The sequence below is a fragment of the Eleutherodactylus coqui genome, chromosome 2 (genome assembly GCF_035609145.1).
Source record: "Eleutherodactylus coqui strain aEleCoq1 chromosome 2, aEleCoq1.hap1, whole genome shotgun sequence".
Classification (NCBI taxonomy): domain Eukaryota; kingdom Metazoa; phylum Chordata; class Amphibia; order Anura; family Eleutherodactylidae; genus Eleutherodactylus; species Eleutherodactylus coqui.
The window spans coordinates 5,319,408-5,339,153 of NC_089838.1; the positions used below are offsets into that span (position 1 = coordinate 5,319,408).

The 19,746-nt window shown below is 48.7% G+C and overlaps 1 protein-coding gene across 2 annotated transcripts in view; it reads left to right on the forward strand.

The window, feature by feature from the left end:
* Positions 1–16,648: 16,648 nt before the first annotated feature.
* Positions 16,649–19,746, forward strand: part of FBLN1 (fibulin 1) — an 80,974-nt gene continuing 77,876 nt past the window's right edge. For both annotated transcript variants that reach the window (XM_066590210.1, XM_066590211.1), the window contains exon 1: positions 16,649–16,790. In XM_066590210.1, coding sequence (XP_066446307.1) covers positions 16,733–16,790 — 58 coding nt within the window. In that variant the 5' untranslated portion in view covers positions 16,649–16,732. The remainder of the gene's footprint in view (positions 16,791–19,746) is intronic.

Sequence of the window (19,746 nt, forward strand, 5' to 3'; positions counted from 1 at the left end):
CCGGGAAGGAATCCCATCTGCAGGCTTTTAGCTGCCCTGCCGATGCTAATGCATCCCTATGGGCAGCAAGACGCACGGATCTCTCGTGCGGGGGCCACGCACAGGTTTTATAAATAAAATCGGCACGTGGACACTGGCCCTCAGGCATAGGTACGGGGCGAGCGGGAAAAAGGGCCCGGGGGGGTCCCGAGCTGAACTTTTGCGCCCGGGCCCCTGAGCCTTTAGGTACGCCCCTGTCGCTAACTGATTAGCAGACAGGAAGCCGCAGCACCCCAGCTTGTAATCACACTCTTGGTGAGCAACCATCAACGCACGTGCCCACAGAGAAGACTCTGGGTGCCCCCTCTGGCACACGGGAAAAGGTTTGCCACCACTGCACTAGTCTGATCAGACATGTTTTTCACATGCTTGAAAAAAATAACACCATGTCCTATTTTGGTTCATATTAGAGCCTCTTCACACGGGCGCAGAGCGCAGAGAATAGAGCCAATTGATTTCAATGAGTTCATTCTCATTTCGTGTTTTTGCGCACACAGTTTTCGCGGACACAAAAAAATAGGACCTGCTGTATTTTTTGCACATTACACACCAAAGGGCCCCATGGAGGCAGATATATACATGCAATACGCTGCACAAACCTGCACACACCGGAACCTTCTTTGGCTTTATAGCCATTTAAATCAGGGTGGGGTGATTTCCGCGGCCATGGGAACGAGCCGTGACTGCAAAAAAAACATGCACAGTTTAGTGTCCAGGCGCGCGTGCAAGGTACCTTCATTCACTGCGCAAAAAAGTTGCACAAGAGCAGGCATAATTTGCAAGACGCCCATGTGAAGCCGCCCTTACAGGCCGAAATTGCCAATTAAAGCGGTTATATCCCCAGAATAGGGAATAAGTTGCTGATCGGTGGGGATCTCTGTGCTGAGACCTCCACCAATCTGTAACACTGGACTCCCGTGTCCCACTGTCCTGCCACTGCCGGGTCGCTTCTCCATTCATTAAAGTTGGAGGCACGGAAATACCCAAGTGGGTTGATGTTCGGGTACCCAATGAAAGTGAATGGAACACTAGAGCGCTGGCGTGACCAGCGCTCCATTCAGTCTCCTTCTCACTGCTGGGGGCAGTAACGCTATAGCGGGGAGGACGAGGGACACGGGACCCCCATTCTTGAGATCAGTGGGGGTAAGCCCCCCAACGATCAGCAAGTTATCCTCTGTCCTGTGCTTAGGGGATAACTTGCTATTCTGGTACAACCGCATTTAAAGTCCATGGGATTGCCTACATAAGCAGGTAATATGTGTGATACGAGCGGATTTTCCGCATATTTATGCATGAAGGCAGGAGGAATCTTGGGGGATTCTTGCAGAGGTTTTTTTTGAGCAAGTGAAAAACTCAAGGAACGTGTTTACAGAAAAAAATGCAAGAGGGTTTAAATCCGCAGTAAATACACTAAATTTCAGCCTTTGTAAATGCTGCATATTTAACGTCTCAAAACTGCGTCCGCCCGTGTGAATGGGCCCTAAGTGTAACGCCTCCCTAACATGGCTATGCAGCTCTATATACTAGGATGGGGTTTCTCCCCTTCCACCTCTTTAGAAGCGAGCTTCCTACTTTGCGGGTGGCTAGCGTGCTGGTTAGGGGGGCGGAGCTGTGCCAACACCGGTGAGCTGCTGAACAGAGCAGTGTGGAGGTGCGCCAGCGCTCAGAATCCAAGATGGCCCCCGCTACCACTACTGAGTGCTGGGTGCAACCTTCTGGAAAAGTGGAGAGCTGGTCCTTCTGCCCTGGACCCCGCCACGGGCCACATAAAATGACGTGGTGGCTCGGATTCAGTCCACTGGCCTTGAGTTTGACACGTGGTTTACTGCATTCAAAGTTCACACGACTCAAAAAAGGCCGTGAGTGAGTGACTTCCAATAATTGGCCTCACAGTCTGGCTTCATCATTTACTGTAAGTGTTACCAGACGGTCGCTGCCAGATTGAGCAATGCGGACAGAGCGGCGGTGGCGATCACAGCCCTTAGGCACTTTCCTAGTTCTGTATATTCATCATCTCTCTCATCTCTCTGTTCATTGATTACTTAAAGGGGTTTTTCCTGGACAGTAAAAAAATTCTAGGGGCTTAAAATTGTGTAAAATGAAGAAAAAATGAATACTCGCCTATTGCAGTCGCTCCCCGCCCCGCGCTGCAGCCCCAGTGCCCGCTACACAAAACCCAGGAGAAGTGACAGCACAATGCATGGCATGTGGCCGCCCAGCCAGCCACCGGCATCACTGGCCTTGGAGGGTTCCCTTTTGGTCAGTTCGGTGTCTGACCCCTTCCCCTCGGTATGAGGACACTTGGACTAACTATTGTTTGATATTTGTGTGCATAAGAGTGGGTTTCCCAACACCCTGGGGTTTGACTTCCATGCATGATGTGTGGCGTGTGTCTGTACAGGTGGCTGGACATGTGTGTGAACAGTGATGTTTTCTTTTGAGTTTGTGCTGATGGCCAGACATGTGGAACAGCTCTATTCTGGTGTGTTGGTGTGAACTGTGTCCTGTCCTGCTTTGGATCGTTTACCATCTCTGGGTAGGTTAGGTCCTTAGGTTCCAGCGTCCTGGGGCTAATTGTCTCATTAGAGTAGGGACCCAATGTTAGGTTGTCCTGCTGGAGTTTGTTGTTCTACAGGGTTCCAGGAGCACATCTGCACAGGTGAGGGTTAATTGAGCTGGCTGGGTGTGGTTGTTCAGGTCAGATATATACCCCAGCCCCTCTGCAATGAGGAAGCTGTATTTCCTCAGTCTTGTCTGCTGTATAAGTAGTGTCTGGTCAGGTTGCAGCTTACTGTGTGAGTAGTGTCAGGTCAGCTTGCAGCTTGCTGGGTGTTTGGTGTCCTGTGCTGCCTGTTTGGTGTCTTGCTAGAATAGGGACTGCAAGACATGAGGAGCCTTGTCAGGGCCTTGCAGCTTGAGTTCATTGGCCAATGTACAAACTAATCCCTCGTTTTTATATTTAGCTTTACCATCTGCTTTAGCGTGCGAGGTTGTGTAGTAAGTGAGCTTGTGCGTTCAATGTGTCATTTCCTCCTGATTTCGAGTGTTCCAGAGTGGGGCCGCCTTTATTGAGGCAATCGCTCTGCTTGTAGGTAGGGCCAAGTCATCTTCCCTGCAGAACAGGATCAGTTTTCCCTAACCTGTGTCTTCGGGTCACGTTCGTGTGGGCCTGATGCTTTGTTGCCGACATGAACGTAACACCCACGAGACAACGAGGACCCTTGAAGTGGGCTTGCAGGCTAAAGTGTCTTGTCAAAATACAAACCAATGACTCGTAATCCTATAGTCATTCCATCTGGCTATGTGTGCAGGTCTCCAGGTGAGTGTCTTAAAGGGGTTGTCCCGCGGCAGCAAGTGGGTCTATACACTTCTGTATGGCCATAATAATGCACTTTGTAATGTACATTGTGCATTAATTATGAGCCATACAGAAGTTATAAAAAGTTTTATACTTACCTGCTCCGTTGCTGGCGTCCTCGTCTCCATGGTGCCGACTAATTTTCGGCCTCCGATGGCCAAATTAGCCGCGCTTGCGCAGTCCGGGTCTTCTGCAGTCTTCTATGGGGCCGCTCGTGTAGAATGCCGGCTCCGTGTAGCTCCGCCCTGTCACGTGCCGATTCCAGCCAATCAGGAGGCTGGAATCGGCAATGGACCGCACAGAAGCCCTGCGGTCAACGGAGACACAGGATCCCGGCGGCCATCTTCAGCAGGTAAGTATGAAGACGCCGGACCGCCGGGATTCAGGTAAGCGCTGTGCGGGTTGTTTTTTTAACCCCTGCATCGGGGTTGTCTCGCGCCGAACGGGGGAAGGGGGGGGTTAAAAAAAAAAAAAACCCGTTTCGGCGCGGGACAACCCCTTTAAGTGTTTGTCAGTCTTTGTGCTATGCCTGTCCATGAGTCCTGTTCCCAGTTCGCAGTTCACTACCTTTTGGTGGTTAGCATGTGAGGAGTTATTTGTGGAACATTTCGGGTTCCAGCGCCAGGGCGTCCTGGTAGGATGTAACAATATTCCTTCCTTCTCTGCCATTTGCGTACTTACAGGTGTGATACGCAGCGCAGACGCCATAGGGGAAGAGTAAGGATCTTCTCTGAGCACTGTAGCAGCATCCTGACTGCAACTTCAGAGTGAGCTATTGCACTTAATGACATGGTTGCTGCTCAACTAAAGGAGGCTCTGCTATTACTGGGGCCACTAATACCAAGGGGGCCACTAAGAGAGGCAGTAATGTTACTGGGGCCACTAAAGAGGTCACAAATACTCATGGAGCTACTAAAGTGGGCACTAATATTACTGTAGCCACTATAATAAAGGAGCTTAAAACATGTCATGATAGGCCCCTCCCCTTAACCACGCCCCTTTTACTTCACCCCAACTGTCCATGGAGTACAAGGTCAGCACATAGCCCAAAATTATGGCTTTGTGAATTGACTTTTAATAGCACATATGACTTGCACTTATCTTGATGTGAAAAGACTTTTACGATTTTTTTACGTTTTACTCAGAAATCAGTATTTTTAGCTCCAAGGTAAATAATGTCCTGGTATAGAGTGGAGTACAGTTTGGGCTTTATGAAGTGCCAGTGTGTGTGACTTTAGAAACTTGGCAGCCAAGTCATTACTTGTAAACTCTGTCATGTCACCTGAGGCAGAGTGGACCGGCTTTGGTGTGATGTCACCTGAGGCAGAGTGGACCGGCTTTGGTGTGATGTCACCTGAGCAGAGTGGAGTGGCTTTGGTGTGATGTCACCTGAGGCAGAGTGGATCGGCTTTGGTGTGATGTCACCTGAGGCAGAGTGGACCGGCTTTGGTGTGATGTCACCTGAGCAGAGTGGACCGGCTTTGGTGTGATGTCACCTGAGGCAGAGTGGACCGGCTTTGGTGTGATGTCACCTGAGCAGAGTGGACCGACTTTGGTGTGATGTCACCTGAGGCAGAGTGGATCGGCTTTGGTGTGATGTCACCTGAGCAGAGTGGACCGGCTTTGGTGTGATGTCACCTGAGGCAGAGTGGACCGACTTTGGTGTGATGTCACCTGAGGCAGAGTGGATCGGCTTTGGTGTGATGTCACCTGAGGCAGAGTGGACCGACTTTGGTGTGATGTTACCTGAGGCAGACTGGACCGGCTTTGGTGTCGTGCTGGGAGTGCGCCATAACACATCACATAATCCGAGCACAAACATACCGGCCTTTGTGTGCAAGCTGGATGCCAGCAGCATAACTCAAAACTCCTGGGCTCCGCTGCAACGTCCCCACCTGCCAAGTGCCATTTATAATAATGGGCTTGTCCTGTGGCAGGGGAGCCCTTGGGCTCTATCAGGTACCAGGAACTAGTTGTGACTGCTACGTCTGCACCCCCTATAGCAGCGCCCCCTACTGAACATCCGTTCCATCTAGGGTTGCCACTGGCCAGTAAACCCTTGGCCGGGCTGGTAATTTGCTCTTAAACTCGCTGCTGGCATTGTTTTTTTTAACAGCCGTGTTAACAGCCGGTAAAAATTAGTTCCTTGCTGTGAGCACCTCCGGCCGGGCGGCGACCGTACCCCGTTCCTTCTGAAAATGCTGAAATCTAGAAGGTACAAATATGTAGTGGCAACCTGCACCTTTTATCTGCCACTCTGCACCCTCTTACTCGTACTGTGCGGCCGCCGATCTACCGCTGCCTTTATATGCATCACTTCTGCAGTAAACACAACAACACACTGTTACTACAACTCCCAGCATGCATAGCGCTTGTCTCCTGACCATTACTGTAGCTCCGCCCACAGCTCACAGGTCCTACAACTTACTAGCACCAACTTCCCTCTTACCGAGAGCCAGAGAAAGTCTTCTAAAGCAAACGGACCTTCCTGCACTCTGAACTGCATACTTACACTCCTGTCCTCCCATCATGCACTGCTCACAGAGTGTTGAAGGCTATAGACAGGGGAGGAAGTAGACAATACGGACAAAACATCAGAGGAAGTGGAGATATTTCTCAGGTGGAGGGTCACATGAAGGAAGTAGCTAGACCGGGTACAGGAACTCTGTTACAGAATAACTTATTGTGATTTATCCCGGCAAGAGAAGCCAAGTAATCCTGTAGAATGTGACCATGGAACTTAGATTTTAAAATTTTAGCCTGTGCCCGGAATACCCCTTTAACTCACCCAAGAACCACCTCCGCCTGTGGTGCAGATCCCACTGCTGTATTCAGTGAAGACCACAATTCCACCCCCTGGCATCTTCGTTCCTGGCACAGATGCTGGGGAAAGGAGTCGGCCTTCATTGAGTGCAGCAGTGGCATCTGGACTAGAGGTGGAGACAGATCTTGGGTGAGTCGAAGCGCTTGAAGGGGTGGTTGCTGTCTGTTGGAGGAACCAAGCTCATAACATGAATACAGTCTCAGAACCAAACTTAGTACATACATGCATCACAAATGCACAGTATGCAGATACAATACCAGAACCGAGCACCTACTATAAATACAGTAGCAGAAGTAAGCGATTGTTTTATGGGTTAATTCATCTAGGTCCACAAGATGCTGCTGCACAGAGGAAGAAGGGGTAAGAACATTTACCTGGTGTCCCCCTCTACAAGCTGGTGGCCGGCACCCTGTGCACAGGTTGCACGTGGATAAGGCTGTACATGCATCCACAGATCACAAATGATCACTGCCGATGCCGATAGTGGGAAACCTTATCATCAGCTTATTGTCAAGGGACCCTTCTAATAATTATGGATTGACCAATCGAAAAGACCTATAGAACTGCCTGGACAAGGACAAGAGCGTCTGAGGAGTTAGGGAAACAGCAAGCATCGGAAAGTGCTGACCCAACCACTGTGTTGCCCACTGGACTCCTCCAAAAGGGTGGATGGGCACTGAGACACAGGCGTGGTGATCTGAGGGTCATAAAAAATGACCTAGCAAAGCCGAGCCAACAACAATAACCGCACCAGACCAGCATCTTCTGAAGATGTCACATTTCACAGAAATCTTGAATAGAAGTGTCTCTTTTCAGCCAGAAGGTCTCAGAAGACTTAATGTCGAAACTCCATGTCTATAAAACAATGAAGAACGTCCTGCTCTGTATGTATAAATCTCTGAAGAGTGAATGAAGGGTGTTGTCCAGATAGGCGGATTCCCTAGACAGACCCGCGGTGACAGAACGTCCACTTCCAGCACGGTGTAAGATGCAGGTGAAGATTGCATGATGGCGCAGCAGTGACAGACAAAGGCCTTTAATAAAGCAAATTAATCATTTACTAAACGGAACATATTAATTTCCCTGGATTTCTTAGTCTTTTGGCGGTTCACGACCGATGTATTCTCAACTCACAGTTTCTCTGTTCCTGGAAACTAAATCCTACCTAACTGTAATTGTCTTTTTAGCAATGACCCTTTTAACCTCTATCTACCAATACCCTCTAAGTACCAGTACTCTGGGCACCGTAGGTTTAACAATCTGAAGTGGACTCCACAACTGTGCCTGTTCGCTAATAGGATGAGTGCAACAGCCAGTGGCATCCAGTGACTCAGTATTGAATCCGGCCTGGGAGTGGAAGCTCTGACATTGAGGTTTGGCCTCCACACCAGCGAGGCTGAGGACTGGCCTACAAATCATGTGATCGCTCCAACAGGAATTCCTCGGAGAGGCAGCGCAGCACCAACAGAATTGGTCAGAAGTGGGAGCAGAGGTACAGGTGAGTAGATCTGTTTTTTTTTTAAAATATATAAGGAGCACCAGGGGCATTATTATCTAGATAAGACCATGAGGGGCATTATTATCTAGATAAGACCATGAGGGGCATTATTAGTAATTTGAGGCTACAAGGGGCGTTATAATTTACCTTATATCACAAGGGGCTTTTTTAAAGGTTTTTTTCAGGGAAAATACTATTCTAGACCTCTCCTCAGAATAGGTCATACACAGTTGATTAGCTGGGGTCCACCGCTCAGGAGTACACAGGCATCACAGCAGAAGTTGTGACTCCAACCTGTGAAGTGACCAGCACTTGTAACTGCAAACGCCGCTCCCATTGATTTCAGTGAGACCCCTGCCTGCATTACAAGCACTGGCCAATACATGGGGGTCCTGAGGATAGGTCATCAATAGTATTTTTCTTAGAAAACTCCTTTGACAGACTCCGTGAGGGGTATTATTACTTAAAGGGGTTGTCCCGCGCCGAAACGGGTTTGGTTTTTTTTCAACCCCCCCCCCCCCCCGTTCGGCGCGAGACAACCCCGATGCAGGGACGTACAGAAAGCTTACCGGAGCGCTTACCTTAATCCCCGCGCTCCGGTGACTTCTATACTTACCTGTGAAGATGGCCGCCGGAATCCTCTTCCTCCGTGGACCGCAGCTCTTCTGTGCGGTCCATTGCCGATTCCAGCCTCCTGATTGGCTGGAATCGGCACGTGACGGGGCGGAGCTACACGGAGCCTGCATTCTGCACGAGCGGCTCCATTGAAGAGAGCAGAAGACCAGGACTGCGCAAGCGCGGCTAATTTGGCCATCGGAGGGCGAAAATTAGTCGGCACCATGGAGACGAGGACGCCAGCAACGGAGCAGGTAAGTAAAAAACTTTTTATGACTTCTGTATGGCTCATAATTAATGCACAATGTATATTACAAAGTGCATTAATATGGCCATACAGAAGTGTATAGACCCACTTGCTGCCGCGGGACAACCCCTTTAAGCTATGAGGGGCATTAGTCCTAAATAGAGGCCATGAGGGCCATTAGTGCTTAAAGGGGTTCTCCGAGCTGCTGTTTTTTTGTGCAAAAACCCAATGCAGTAACATAACTAACAGTCATATACTCACCTCCCCTTCTCCTCACTGCATCCAGCACCACTGCTCCGGGTCTACCCCGTGATGTCATGTTTACAGGTTGCCCCAACCCGTTTACAGGACGTCCCAATAGGCTCGGCACTTGATCGCTGAGCTGTGTCATTGACTGCCTGCAGCCTGTACACAAACAACAGGAGCGGAAGACTAGGGGGCACCATGGGACATAGCAGGGAGCTGGGGGTGGGTATATGACAGTTATGTTACTGCATGGGGAACAGGATTTTGCTGGAAAAAAAAACTGGAGAACCCCTTTATTGTAGTGCATGAAGCATGCGACATTCTGACTGAGTGGGGCAATACAGATGGCAAGATTATGTACAGGTTTGGAAAACAAAGCCAGGTGGCTGGTAAATTGAGGTGTCAAAGATATCAAATTTTGCAGGCAAGTTGTGACAGGGAGAGGACGTCATGACATCTGGGCCAGATGGAGAAGAAAAGGGAAAGTGAAAAACTCCAGTCAGAGGAGGCATCACCTGTGATCACTGGATATAATGGTACTGCCTTCACTTATGAGGTCTGCAGAGTGCTACGTTAGAGCTGGTATATACTGCTATGTGGTCACCTTATGGGAATAATATTATCTTTGTCTGCCCGCTCCATTCATGTCAATGGGACAGACAAAAATAGCCGAGCACAGAGCTCAGCTATGTGTCTACGCCATTGAGAGAATGGAGACGCTGCTGCACATGTGCGACAAGGCGGCTCCATTCCCTACTGCACTACAAAAATGGGATCATAGGGGAGACTCAGGGATCAGAGTTTTCTCTGACCCTGGCCATTACAAAGAGAGCCCAGCTGTCAGAGAGCCCTTGCTGAGATTGTATGGGCGCAGGCAGGACCTGTGACATAAATGCCCATCATCGAGGCTTAAGATGCCAGCGTATGATGTTCATTTACGTCATTGAGGCTTAAGAGGTCATAAACAGGCGGCACCTTCATGCATCATAGTTCCTGCAGCTCCTGCATTTGCTGCGGTGAGTTATGGATGCCACATGGGCTTCTCTGCAGTTGACACTTTGTTTTCCCTTGCCTACTGTGTTTGCCCACTTACTGCTGGTTTTGACCCACCTACAACATGAGGCCACTTTGTCATTTGCTCCCGGACCCTTTAGGTTCCCAGCCGCCCCGGGCCGCTCTTCATTCTTCTCCTTTGGGGCAGAACATTATTCTTTTCTTGCACCGCTGTTCTTTAATTATTTTCATGTTATATACCAGATCTGTGGTCCTCCTGCAGGACCCCTTTAATGTGAACAGGTCTGCTAAGAGTTATCGCATTACTTCCCAGGCTGCAAGGAGTTAACCTGGTTTCTTCCTCACCATGAGTGAATCTGTTGGCTAATGGCTTGCAGATGACTCCGGCTCCCTTCCTACCTATAAGTACTGCTGATTCATTCTGGGACTGAGCCAATAACTCCCTCCAGCCTGGCTTTGTCTGAGCAGCCACACGCGGGACCTCATACTACAAACAGCAGGGTTCCGTTAGTCTGGCATGCCGGATTACTGGAGAATCTAATTGTACTAGTATAAGGAAAAAGAAAAAAGGGCAAGAGCTCCAGCTGTATACGTATGCTTCTATGCTTTGACCTATGATGTGTAACTGGACGGCCTCTTTATTAGAGACCCCGACCCTTTCCTGATTGGCGCCTCCCTGTATGGTAATTCTCCCCGGAGCGCGGCATAAAATCATAAAAGTCAAGTTTTCCGTGGATCGGTTTCAGTGTGAATCCACATTAGATGGGAAAATCCAGCGATCGGAGCGACTTCCAACGAGGCCGGTCATCGGTGCTAAACTAGCCGGGGGCGGGATGTCACTGCCATCCACGGGGGTTTTATCATGCAGCGGCGGAGAGTTTACAGAGAATGATGGCACGGAGGAAAAACATCCAGTGAAAGGAGATCCTGTGGACGGAAACAACTTGGTGATGAAAGGGGTCAGAGGAGGATGTCAGGAATCACTCTGATGAAGGGGTGCTTCACAGTCAAGAAACCAGCAATTGAATAGAACGCTGGCGCTCCACCTAATGTGTCCAATCACACAACTCGCCATTCCTTAGAATGGATCGGCTATAACAGCAGACGACCAGTTCTAGCTCCACTAAGGGTGAGCACGATATCGGGCCATAAATCGCGGCCTGATATCGCTCTCGCCAACATGCGATTTGCCGTGGATGTATCACAACTGCCTCACAGCACTTCGGGGAAGAAGCAAAGGCCGCAGCTGAGTTTCTCGCATTGTTCTCAATGGGGAAATCTTGCATTGCGGGGTGTGCACCTATCACATGCTGCGATACTGCCGCCAGCCCCGATGTGAGAGCACGCACAAAGATAGGACGTGCTGCGTTTTTTTTTTGCTCATGTGTATGACCCCATTCAAAAGAACGGGGTTCACATCAGTGCACAAAATTTGGATCACTGAGAAGCAAGCAAACACATCCCCTGGTTATTCTGTTGTATTATGCTGATAGGAGGTCAAAATTTGGCACGAGCAGCATGGATTGGTGACCCCTTCCTGTCGGGCCGATCAGAACATGCCAGCAACTCCATCTAATCTGTGTCAACTGCGATAAGCTTCCTGTCCGCAGGGGCCAATATTCCTGCAGAACACTTTCACCAAGACGAATTGCTGCGATTCTGAAGGCCAACGGGCTCCTAGATTGGGGGTCTCTAATAAAGTGGCCATCAGTGTGTATAATATAGCGATATGACTGGCCATGTCTGTGCCTGGGCTACGAGGCCCGCTGTCACCAAATCATTATTAGAGTATGGTACAATAATGCAAGGCAGCTCTGCCAGCGGGCGCCAGTTATTATACGTCTATGGCGAGTGATAGGATTACGGGACCAGAAAGGTCCCACACATATGATTCCGTTCAGGGCAATGGGTAGTAAATTCCAGGCCGTCTTTCAACTGAGGGCAAAGCTGCAGTCACACAGCACACGGAAACAGCTTGAGTGAATTAAGTCTCGCTCCTGAGCCAGGAGACTATTTGCACATTCAGTCCTCATACAGAAGCCATGGGTGGACTTTCCTTCAGGTTCACCGAGTAGAAGGAGGTAGCCACCACCTATGGAGACACAATCAGCCCATCTCGCTCTTATGAGGGGGCTGAATCACATGAGCTGAGGGGAAGCCCATAGCAAAGATTAAAATGGGGCCCCCTTCTGGAGCTGGTTGATATTACCGCACCCCCAACCACATGCGGCGGCAGGACGTGGCACCCTCTCTTTTCACCCCAGTGTTATAAGGTCTGTAGATCTCTATAGAGGTTCTCACCACCCATTAAAATATGGAATGCAGCCAACCTGGGTTGGACCCTGTCTCTCCAGGGGCCACAAAGCAGCTTCATGGTTTGCCTCTATGGTAGATATAGTCATACCGTTAGTCATGGATGTAGCCTTTATAATGGTAACTACAATTTCTTATGGAGGCTTTATCTGGGCACTATATGGCAGCACTATTCTGTCACTGTCCATTATTTGTCACAGTGTGCCAGTATTATTTGGTCATGGCATGGTGGTATTATTTGGTCAGTACATGCCAGTACTCCTATGTCCTTGTGTTGCGGTATTATTCAGCCATTATGTGGCAGTATTGATTTGTCACAGTGTGGCACTATTCAGTCGCTGTGTGGCGTTATTATTTTTCCATGTTATGGTGGTATTATTTGGTCACACTATGGCTGTATTGATTTGTTACTGTGTAGTATTCAGTCTCTGCATGGTTCTAATACTTGGTCACTATATAGCAGTATTTTTCATTCACTGTATGACAGTATTATTTAGTCATGGTATGGTGGTATTATTTGGACATTATATGGCAGTATTTGTGACAGTGTGGCAGTATTGTTCGATTGCTGTATGTCAATATTGATTTGTCCCTGTGTGGTGGTATTCATTCACTGTATGGTGGTAGTATTTGGTTACTATATAGCAGTATTGATTTGTCATTGTGTGGCAGTATCATGCAGTCGCTGTATGTCAGTATTATTTGGTTACTGTATGGCAGTATTAGTCATTCTGCTGTGCTATTAGGTTATGGTATGGTGGTATGTTTTGATTAACATGTAGCAGTATTGTTTTGTCACTGTGTGGAGGTATTATTCAGCTACTATATGGCAGTAGTACATGGCCATGGTATGGTGGTATTGGTTTACTATACAGTGGTATTCTTTTACTGTATGGTAGTAATATTTGGTCACTGAAGGGTGATATTATGTGGTCAGTGTATGACGGTATTATTTCAAGCTACAATTATTTCATTATACACTGACATAAGTTATGCAACAGGAAGAAATATGATGTAGAAGCCCCTTGTAGCGAAGTGCAGCAACTCAATGTGGCATCAATTCCACAAGTGGACGGAAGATGCCTGGTGGGATGTTGATTTGGATAGCCCCCACATCTCTGTGTTATCTGTAGGATCTCGGGTATGAATGGACCTCTCCACCAAACCCCATAAATGCTCACTTGGGCTCATGTTGAGTGAACGTGCAGACCGCACCACATGTAGGAACTCTCTAGAATGTTCCTCCAACCAATTTTAGACAACTTGACCCCGATGGCACAGTGTATTATCCTGCTAGAGTATCACCATCATTTTGGGACTTCATGAAGTCCATGAGAGGCTGCAAATGGCCAACAGTGAAATGTAGCGAGCTTGGGTCAATGATGTGCTTAGGTGGACCAGTAAACCCAATCAGTATGGAGCCACCACCAGCCTGCACAGTGCCTTACAGACAACTGGGGTCCATGGCTTCATGGGGTCTGTGCCACACGCGAACCTACCATTAGTCTGAAACAATCAGTACCGTGATTCAGCGGACCACACCATATTACCAGTCTTCTAGGGTCCAATTCACAACCACAGAAGCACAAGTGAGGCGCTGTGTCTGGTGTTGGGTTGAGAACAGAGGCCCTATGGTGGGTCTTCTGCTCCCATATCCCTAACGAACGTTGCAATGAGCTGCAGGATATAATGTGGGGCTTCCTGCATTAAATGAGGATATGTCACGAACAACTCAAGCCAGCCGCCGTCGGTGGGATCATTAAGCACCCATGGGCAGCCACCACACTGTCTACAGTGGATGGCATTGCCTTTTATGACATATTCCCGGTACGCCTGTGACACTGAGGATTGAGAAACTCTAAATGCCCACTGAACTTTGGAAATGGAATGTCCCATCCGTCTGCGCACGCTATCGGGCCTCGTTTAAACTCTGATTCACGTGGCCTCACCATGAGCACGCTGGCCAGTGTTCAACCTCAGTCACAGGACAACACCTCACAACTTAGAGGTGTGGCCGTTCCTAGGCCGTCCCCTGAGGTAACACCACCTAATCATCCACTTTCATACTGCCATCACAGGACTTTTTGTGCTACTTATAAATATGCCTGTGATGGAGATAAATAGAGATGAGCGAGCCTCGCTCTTCTCGGGTAACTGCATTCTTGCGTGCTCGAGGGGGGGGAGAGCTCTCTCACTCTCTCCCCCACCCGCCCCCTGAGCATGCTCGGACAACAATGCAGTTTCTCGAGAAGAGCGAGGCCTGCTCGAGTAACTGACTTATCCGAGCGTACTCGCTCATCTCTAGAGTTAAATAATTTGGGAGTCAGATTGGTGCTGGGTTCAACCTAAACACAATTTCATTAATGTCTTAAAAACTGGTGACGGGTTCCCTTTAAGGGTTATTCTAGCACAAACATCTTTTTCCATCCCTGCTTCCCTTACCTCATGGCCTGTCACACTCTGGAGGCCTCTACTATGTATTCCAGAAACATCCATGCAGTGCAGCCTCCTGTTTGATACTTATCAGGCACCATCTTGAGAGTTAAAGTCTTTACTTTAAGTTTCACATCTATCCTATGATGCAACCAATTCAGCTATAGCTAGAGGCTATACAATTTCTGCCTGCTGGGGGGAGTAGTTTAATTATTAATACCTTCTATATTCACCTATATACACTACAGCCCATATGTATACAGTCAGGAGGATGGGCTGTGATCTGCTCTATTATAACTGTGTGATCATCATCAGTAACTGTGACAGGAGTGTCTGTGTCCCCCTCAACACAGTTTCAGTGGTAGATCCATGCAACAGCGTCACACAGACTGAGAAAACAGAATTACACTAACTAGAGACTTCCCACATAACCCCAAGTAGATCTTAGCTGGTCAGAATTGAGATCATATGATCATTTTGAGAAAAAAGAGGCCAGGAGTTTCAGACAGAAAGGAATAACTAACCAAGGTAACACTAGCCAACTTGTACTGTGTTTCCCAAAAATAAGACACTGTCTTATATAAATTTTTGCCCCAAAAGAGGCACAGTGTCTTATTTTTTTATACTTATACTCACCTGGTCCACGGTGTCCTGGTGCCTCGCGCTGCTGGTCTCCAGTGGCGATTCGGAAGTCTGCAGTGTCCTCCGCGCTAAGATATCCTCTTCTTTCTGGTAACGGGGCTTTGAATATCCCGCATCCAGAAAAGCGAGCGCTGTGATTGGATGGAACGCCAGCCAATCATAGCCGGCGCTCGATGAGATAATCATAGCCATTGAATGGCTGTAAATGATCGAGCATCGGCTATGATTGGCTGGCCCTCAATTAAATCACAGCGCTCGCTTTTCTGGAGGCGGGATATTTAAATCCTCATCACCAGAAAAAAGAGGATTTCTAAGCGCAGAGGACTCGGCAGACTGCTGCAGCGCCAGGGACCATGGTGAGGGACTCAGACTACGCGGGTCAGGTGAGTTTTTTTTTCTTCATTTTCTCATGTACTTTAGCTATGGCATATATTTCAAGCCTCCTCCGATAACCAGGGCAGGGCTTACTTTCAGGGTAGGTCTTATTTTCAGGGAAAACCGGTATATACTGCGTCTATAACTACATAATGGATGAATTGAAAAAGTTCACCGGATGGGACATTTTTAACAGTGCAAGTGGAGTTGCACTGATTATGGCCTGCTGTCCATGGGCAGTGCGATATACTGTCGCAGGGGAGCATTATCTCACCACAATTTTCCACAATGAACCTATCATTATGACACTAGCGATTTTCCGCTCGTGTACATCAGGCTGCCCGTGACCCGTGTAAACCCGTCAATGGTTTAAAAACTCGCATGCTGTATGCATTTCTTCAACTCGGCCGCCTCTCCAGCCCCCTACGATGCTGATGCCACGCTGTGATGTGCCGTTGGCTCCCCGCGCATGCGCACATGAGTTACTTGAATCTTCCCACATTTGGGATAGGTCATCAGCGCCTGTGCGGGAGCCGAGGGCACAGAGCTTACACAGGGGAGCATGGATAATGCCAACTATCCATGCACTGGGGGCTGCAGGGGCGGACTGTGTTGCAAAAAAAATTCAGCTAGGGGGGCCGGTCCATCGCCAACCGGACCGCGCAGCCGCATTTACCAACGGTTCGGCTGCATTTAGATTATGGATTATGCAGGTGACTTCATCAACACTGATAACGAGACCAGGGTGGTAATCCAGGCAACCTCACTAACGACATGCTGCATGTGGCGCTACTACTACGCCCGCGGGTGGCATGAGAAAACTCATGCAATCGGAAATCACCTGATTTTCAATACATTGATGGGTCGTAGAGCAAAAAAAAAGCGTGAACCCAACCCTACAGAGGGAAACTTTTTGGGAAGTGCCTGGAGTTGCAGACCGGCAACACACGCAGTGATGTAGTGATTCTGGCACTGTACGTCCATATCTGTGCCCCTCCTGAGGACTTTGGAGAGGAGGGCAGCCCTCTCTCCTGCTGCTTTCTGCATGTCCCTGCCTCCTCCCGCTCCTCCTACACTCCTTTAGCTCAGCTCACACTGATCCCAATTCCAGATCCCCTGGAGTTCAGAATGAGTCTTCCAGAAACGATGCTGCTACTGAGTCTTCTCCCCTTCTTGCTTAACAGAGGTGAGTCCAGAGGGGGGCAAGAGGGGGCAGGAGGGATCCTGCAGCTGCCCCTGGAGACGGCGGCATTGGGCATTGCAGTGATTGTGGAATTGGGACAAATCTTCAAGATTCCTTGGAGTTTCAGCAGTGAGACGTCTTCATTGTACGGCTGTATGTAAATGTCATCTTGGTTGGTTTTGGAAGGTTTAATGTTCCTCACACTCAGCAGAATTAAGTAAAATAGCTGTGCCCAAGAGCTGACAATCTGAATATTAGGTACTATCTAGCCACGTGACCTAGGAGTCTCACTACTAAATATCCCAGAGTTCTCTACTAGTTGCCAAGAGGTGAGATACATTGAGAGGTATAATGGGAAATGGCTGTTCCCAAGAGCTTGCAATCTAAATGCTATTCAGTGCTACAGAGTATTCAGGATTCTTAAAAGGGGTTGTCCAGGGTTCGAAAACATTTCTTAAAAAACACAGTGCCACCCTTGTCCATAGGGTTGTGTGTGGCATTGCAGCTCAGCTTCATTAAATTGAATGGGTGCTGAGCTGCAATACCAGCCACAACCCTATGGACAAGAGTGGCGCTGTGTTTGGAAGAAGGTAGCCATACATTTCTAACCCTGGGCAATCCCTTTAAATAGAAGCTTACCGTTCTCATGATGAAGCGATCTTTCCTCTTTCCTCCACTATGTTACGTCCGGACGTTTTACCATCCATCCCGTATGCCATGCTCATGCAGGGCGCTTATTCTTCTTTTACTTGCGGAAGTCATCTGGTTTTCACGTATGCAATAACAAACTGAAATGGGTTCACTTTTTTTTTTCTACTGCAAAAAAAGAAAAAAAAACGGCTGGCACACGGGCGGCACATGGATGGCACACGGGCAGCACATGGATGGCACACGGGCGGCACATGGATGGCACACAGGCAGCACATGGATGGCACACGGGCAGCACATGGATGGCACACGGGCGGCACATGGATGGCACACAGGCAGCACATGGATGGCACACGGGCGGCACATGGATGGCATCTGTCCGTTTTTTCCTATCCCATAGACTTTAATGGGCAAGTCTTATCTGCACAACGGATCAGAATAGTGCATGCCATGCGTGTTGTCACACTGAACAATATGGCTCCATGTGCTATCCGTGTGGCATCCATCTTTAACTAGCCTGAAAAAAAGGCTAGTGTGCCGGCAGCCATAATTGTACAGATGTAGCAGAGCCTGTTGGGTCATTTGGCGCTACGCATTGTCTTATTGTATGTCTTACGTTTGGTTTTACATGGGACTTCAGGTAAATGTATCACAGCACACAAATGATGCCGTTCACACACGTCTGGCTCTGCTACATCTGCATGATAGTTTTCTAGCTGTGGCCCATTGTTGGGCTCATCTTGCGTGCAGTTTGAGATGTCCTCATTATCCTCATTGCTAGTGGACTCCCTGCGATGTTGTGCACTGCAGGATACGGCGTATACTCTGCCCCATGTGCTCTATACACCCAGTGCCAGTCTTTCCAAAGAGTCTTGCATATTGTGTGAACATCTGCAGAACATGTAGAATTTCTGTGCAGAACCCTCCACTCTGTGTAATGCCTCACGGTGATGCATCCAGATGTAGCAGAGCTGAGTTTGTTCTCCCTATGCTTGTATGGCTTTTGTTTGGGACATTTCACACGGGACGGAATATTACGCAACAGTGTAGCAGAATATGCCGTCCCTGACTTCCGCACCGACATCCGCACCGCTAACTGTGGATTAGGATGCAGAACTGACGGCAGAATTCTGTTATTTTCGATTCCGCACGTTAGCATCACTGTGTTGCGGAATATTCCATCCTGTGTGAAAGATCCCAGACATGACTTCTTTAAGACTGACCCCAGACAGGAGGATTAGACCGGGATCTCCGCTGGTCCGGGGACTGATGCCAGTGCATTCTGTGTAGCGTGCTGCAGACTATGTGGGTACTATCATCATAGTCCGGGTGCAAGCGGGTGCAAGCTACAGTCTGGTTCAAGTACCTTATGTCGCTTAAGGAGGCTCCTGTATTAGAAATGACTCCTGGTCGGTGGGGCCTAGTAGTAAATTTTGCATTGGGGTCCAGGTTACGCCTATGCTTGTCCTAAATGACTGTGTCCGGGTACATGGCGAGATGCCTTTGATATCCCATTGGCTGTATATGGAAACCCATTTTGACTTCCATTGAGCTACAGGCATAGCCGAAAGTGCCCAGCTAATAACCAAGTACTTGGACCATTTTTTGGCAGTGGGGTCTTAGATTACAAACCCCCTCAAGCCATCATTGCAATGATCTGAAATGTTTTAAGACAGACAGAACATTTGACCTTCCAACCAATATCTGTAATGGCTTTGGTGATGCTTTTCGATCACTGGTACACTTTTCACAACCAGCCCTCAACTGCTTGGGGGGGGGGGTTGTAAGAAAGCAGATATATGACCTTCAGTTGCACATGAATGTAATATTTTAGGATGCGTTCATTATTTTAGTTGGGAAGACACTGGTGTCACCTGTCATCATATGGGAAGACACTGGTGTCACCTGTCATCATATGGGAAGACACTGGTGTCACCTGTCATCATATGGGAAGACACTGGTGTCACCTGTCATCATATGGGAAGACACTGGTGTCACGTGTCATCATATGGGAAGACACTGGTGTCACCTGTCATCATATGGGAAGACACTGGTGATCCGATGAAGTACACAGGTGTAGACCTGAACCTGCAAGCTTGTGTTCTTCAAAAAGTTGCTCCAACAACGTTCTGTGGACCATTAGTGTGAAGATGTTGCTTGTGCAGCGACCGAGGAGCGGGCCCTAGCCTTAGGAGACAGCGGGGATGATCTGCAGGCCTTGTCACGATGGCACTACTGTCTCCCACCCGGAGGGTAGCCAGGGACACGTCCAGGGCACCGGAGGGGGGGGGGGGGGGGCTTGAGAAAGGGG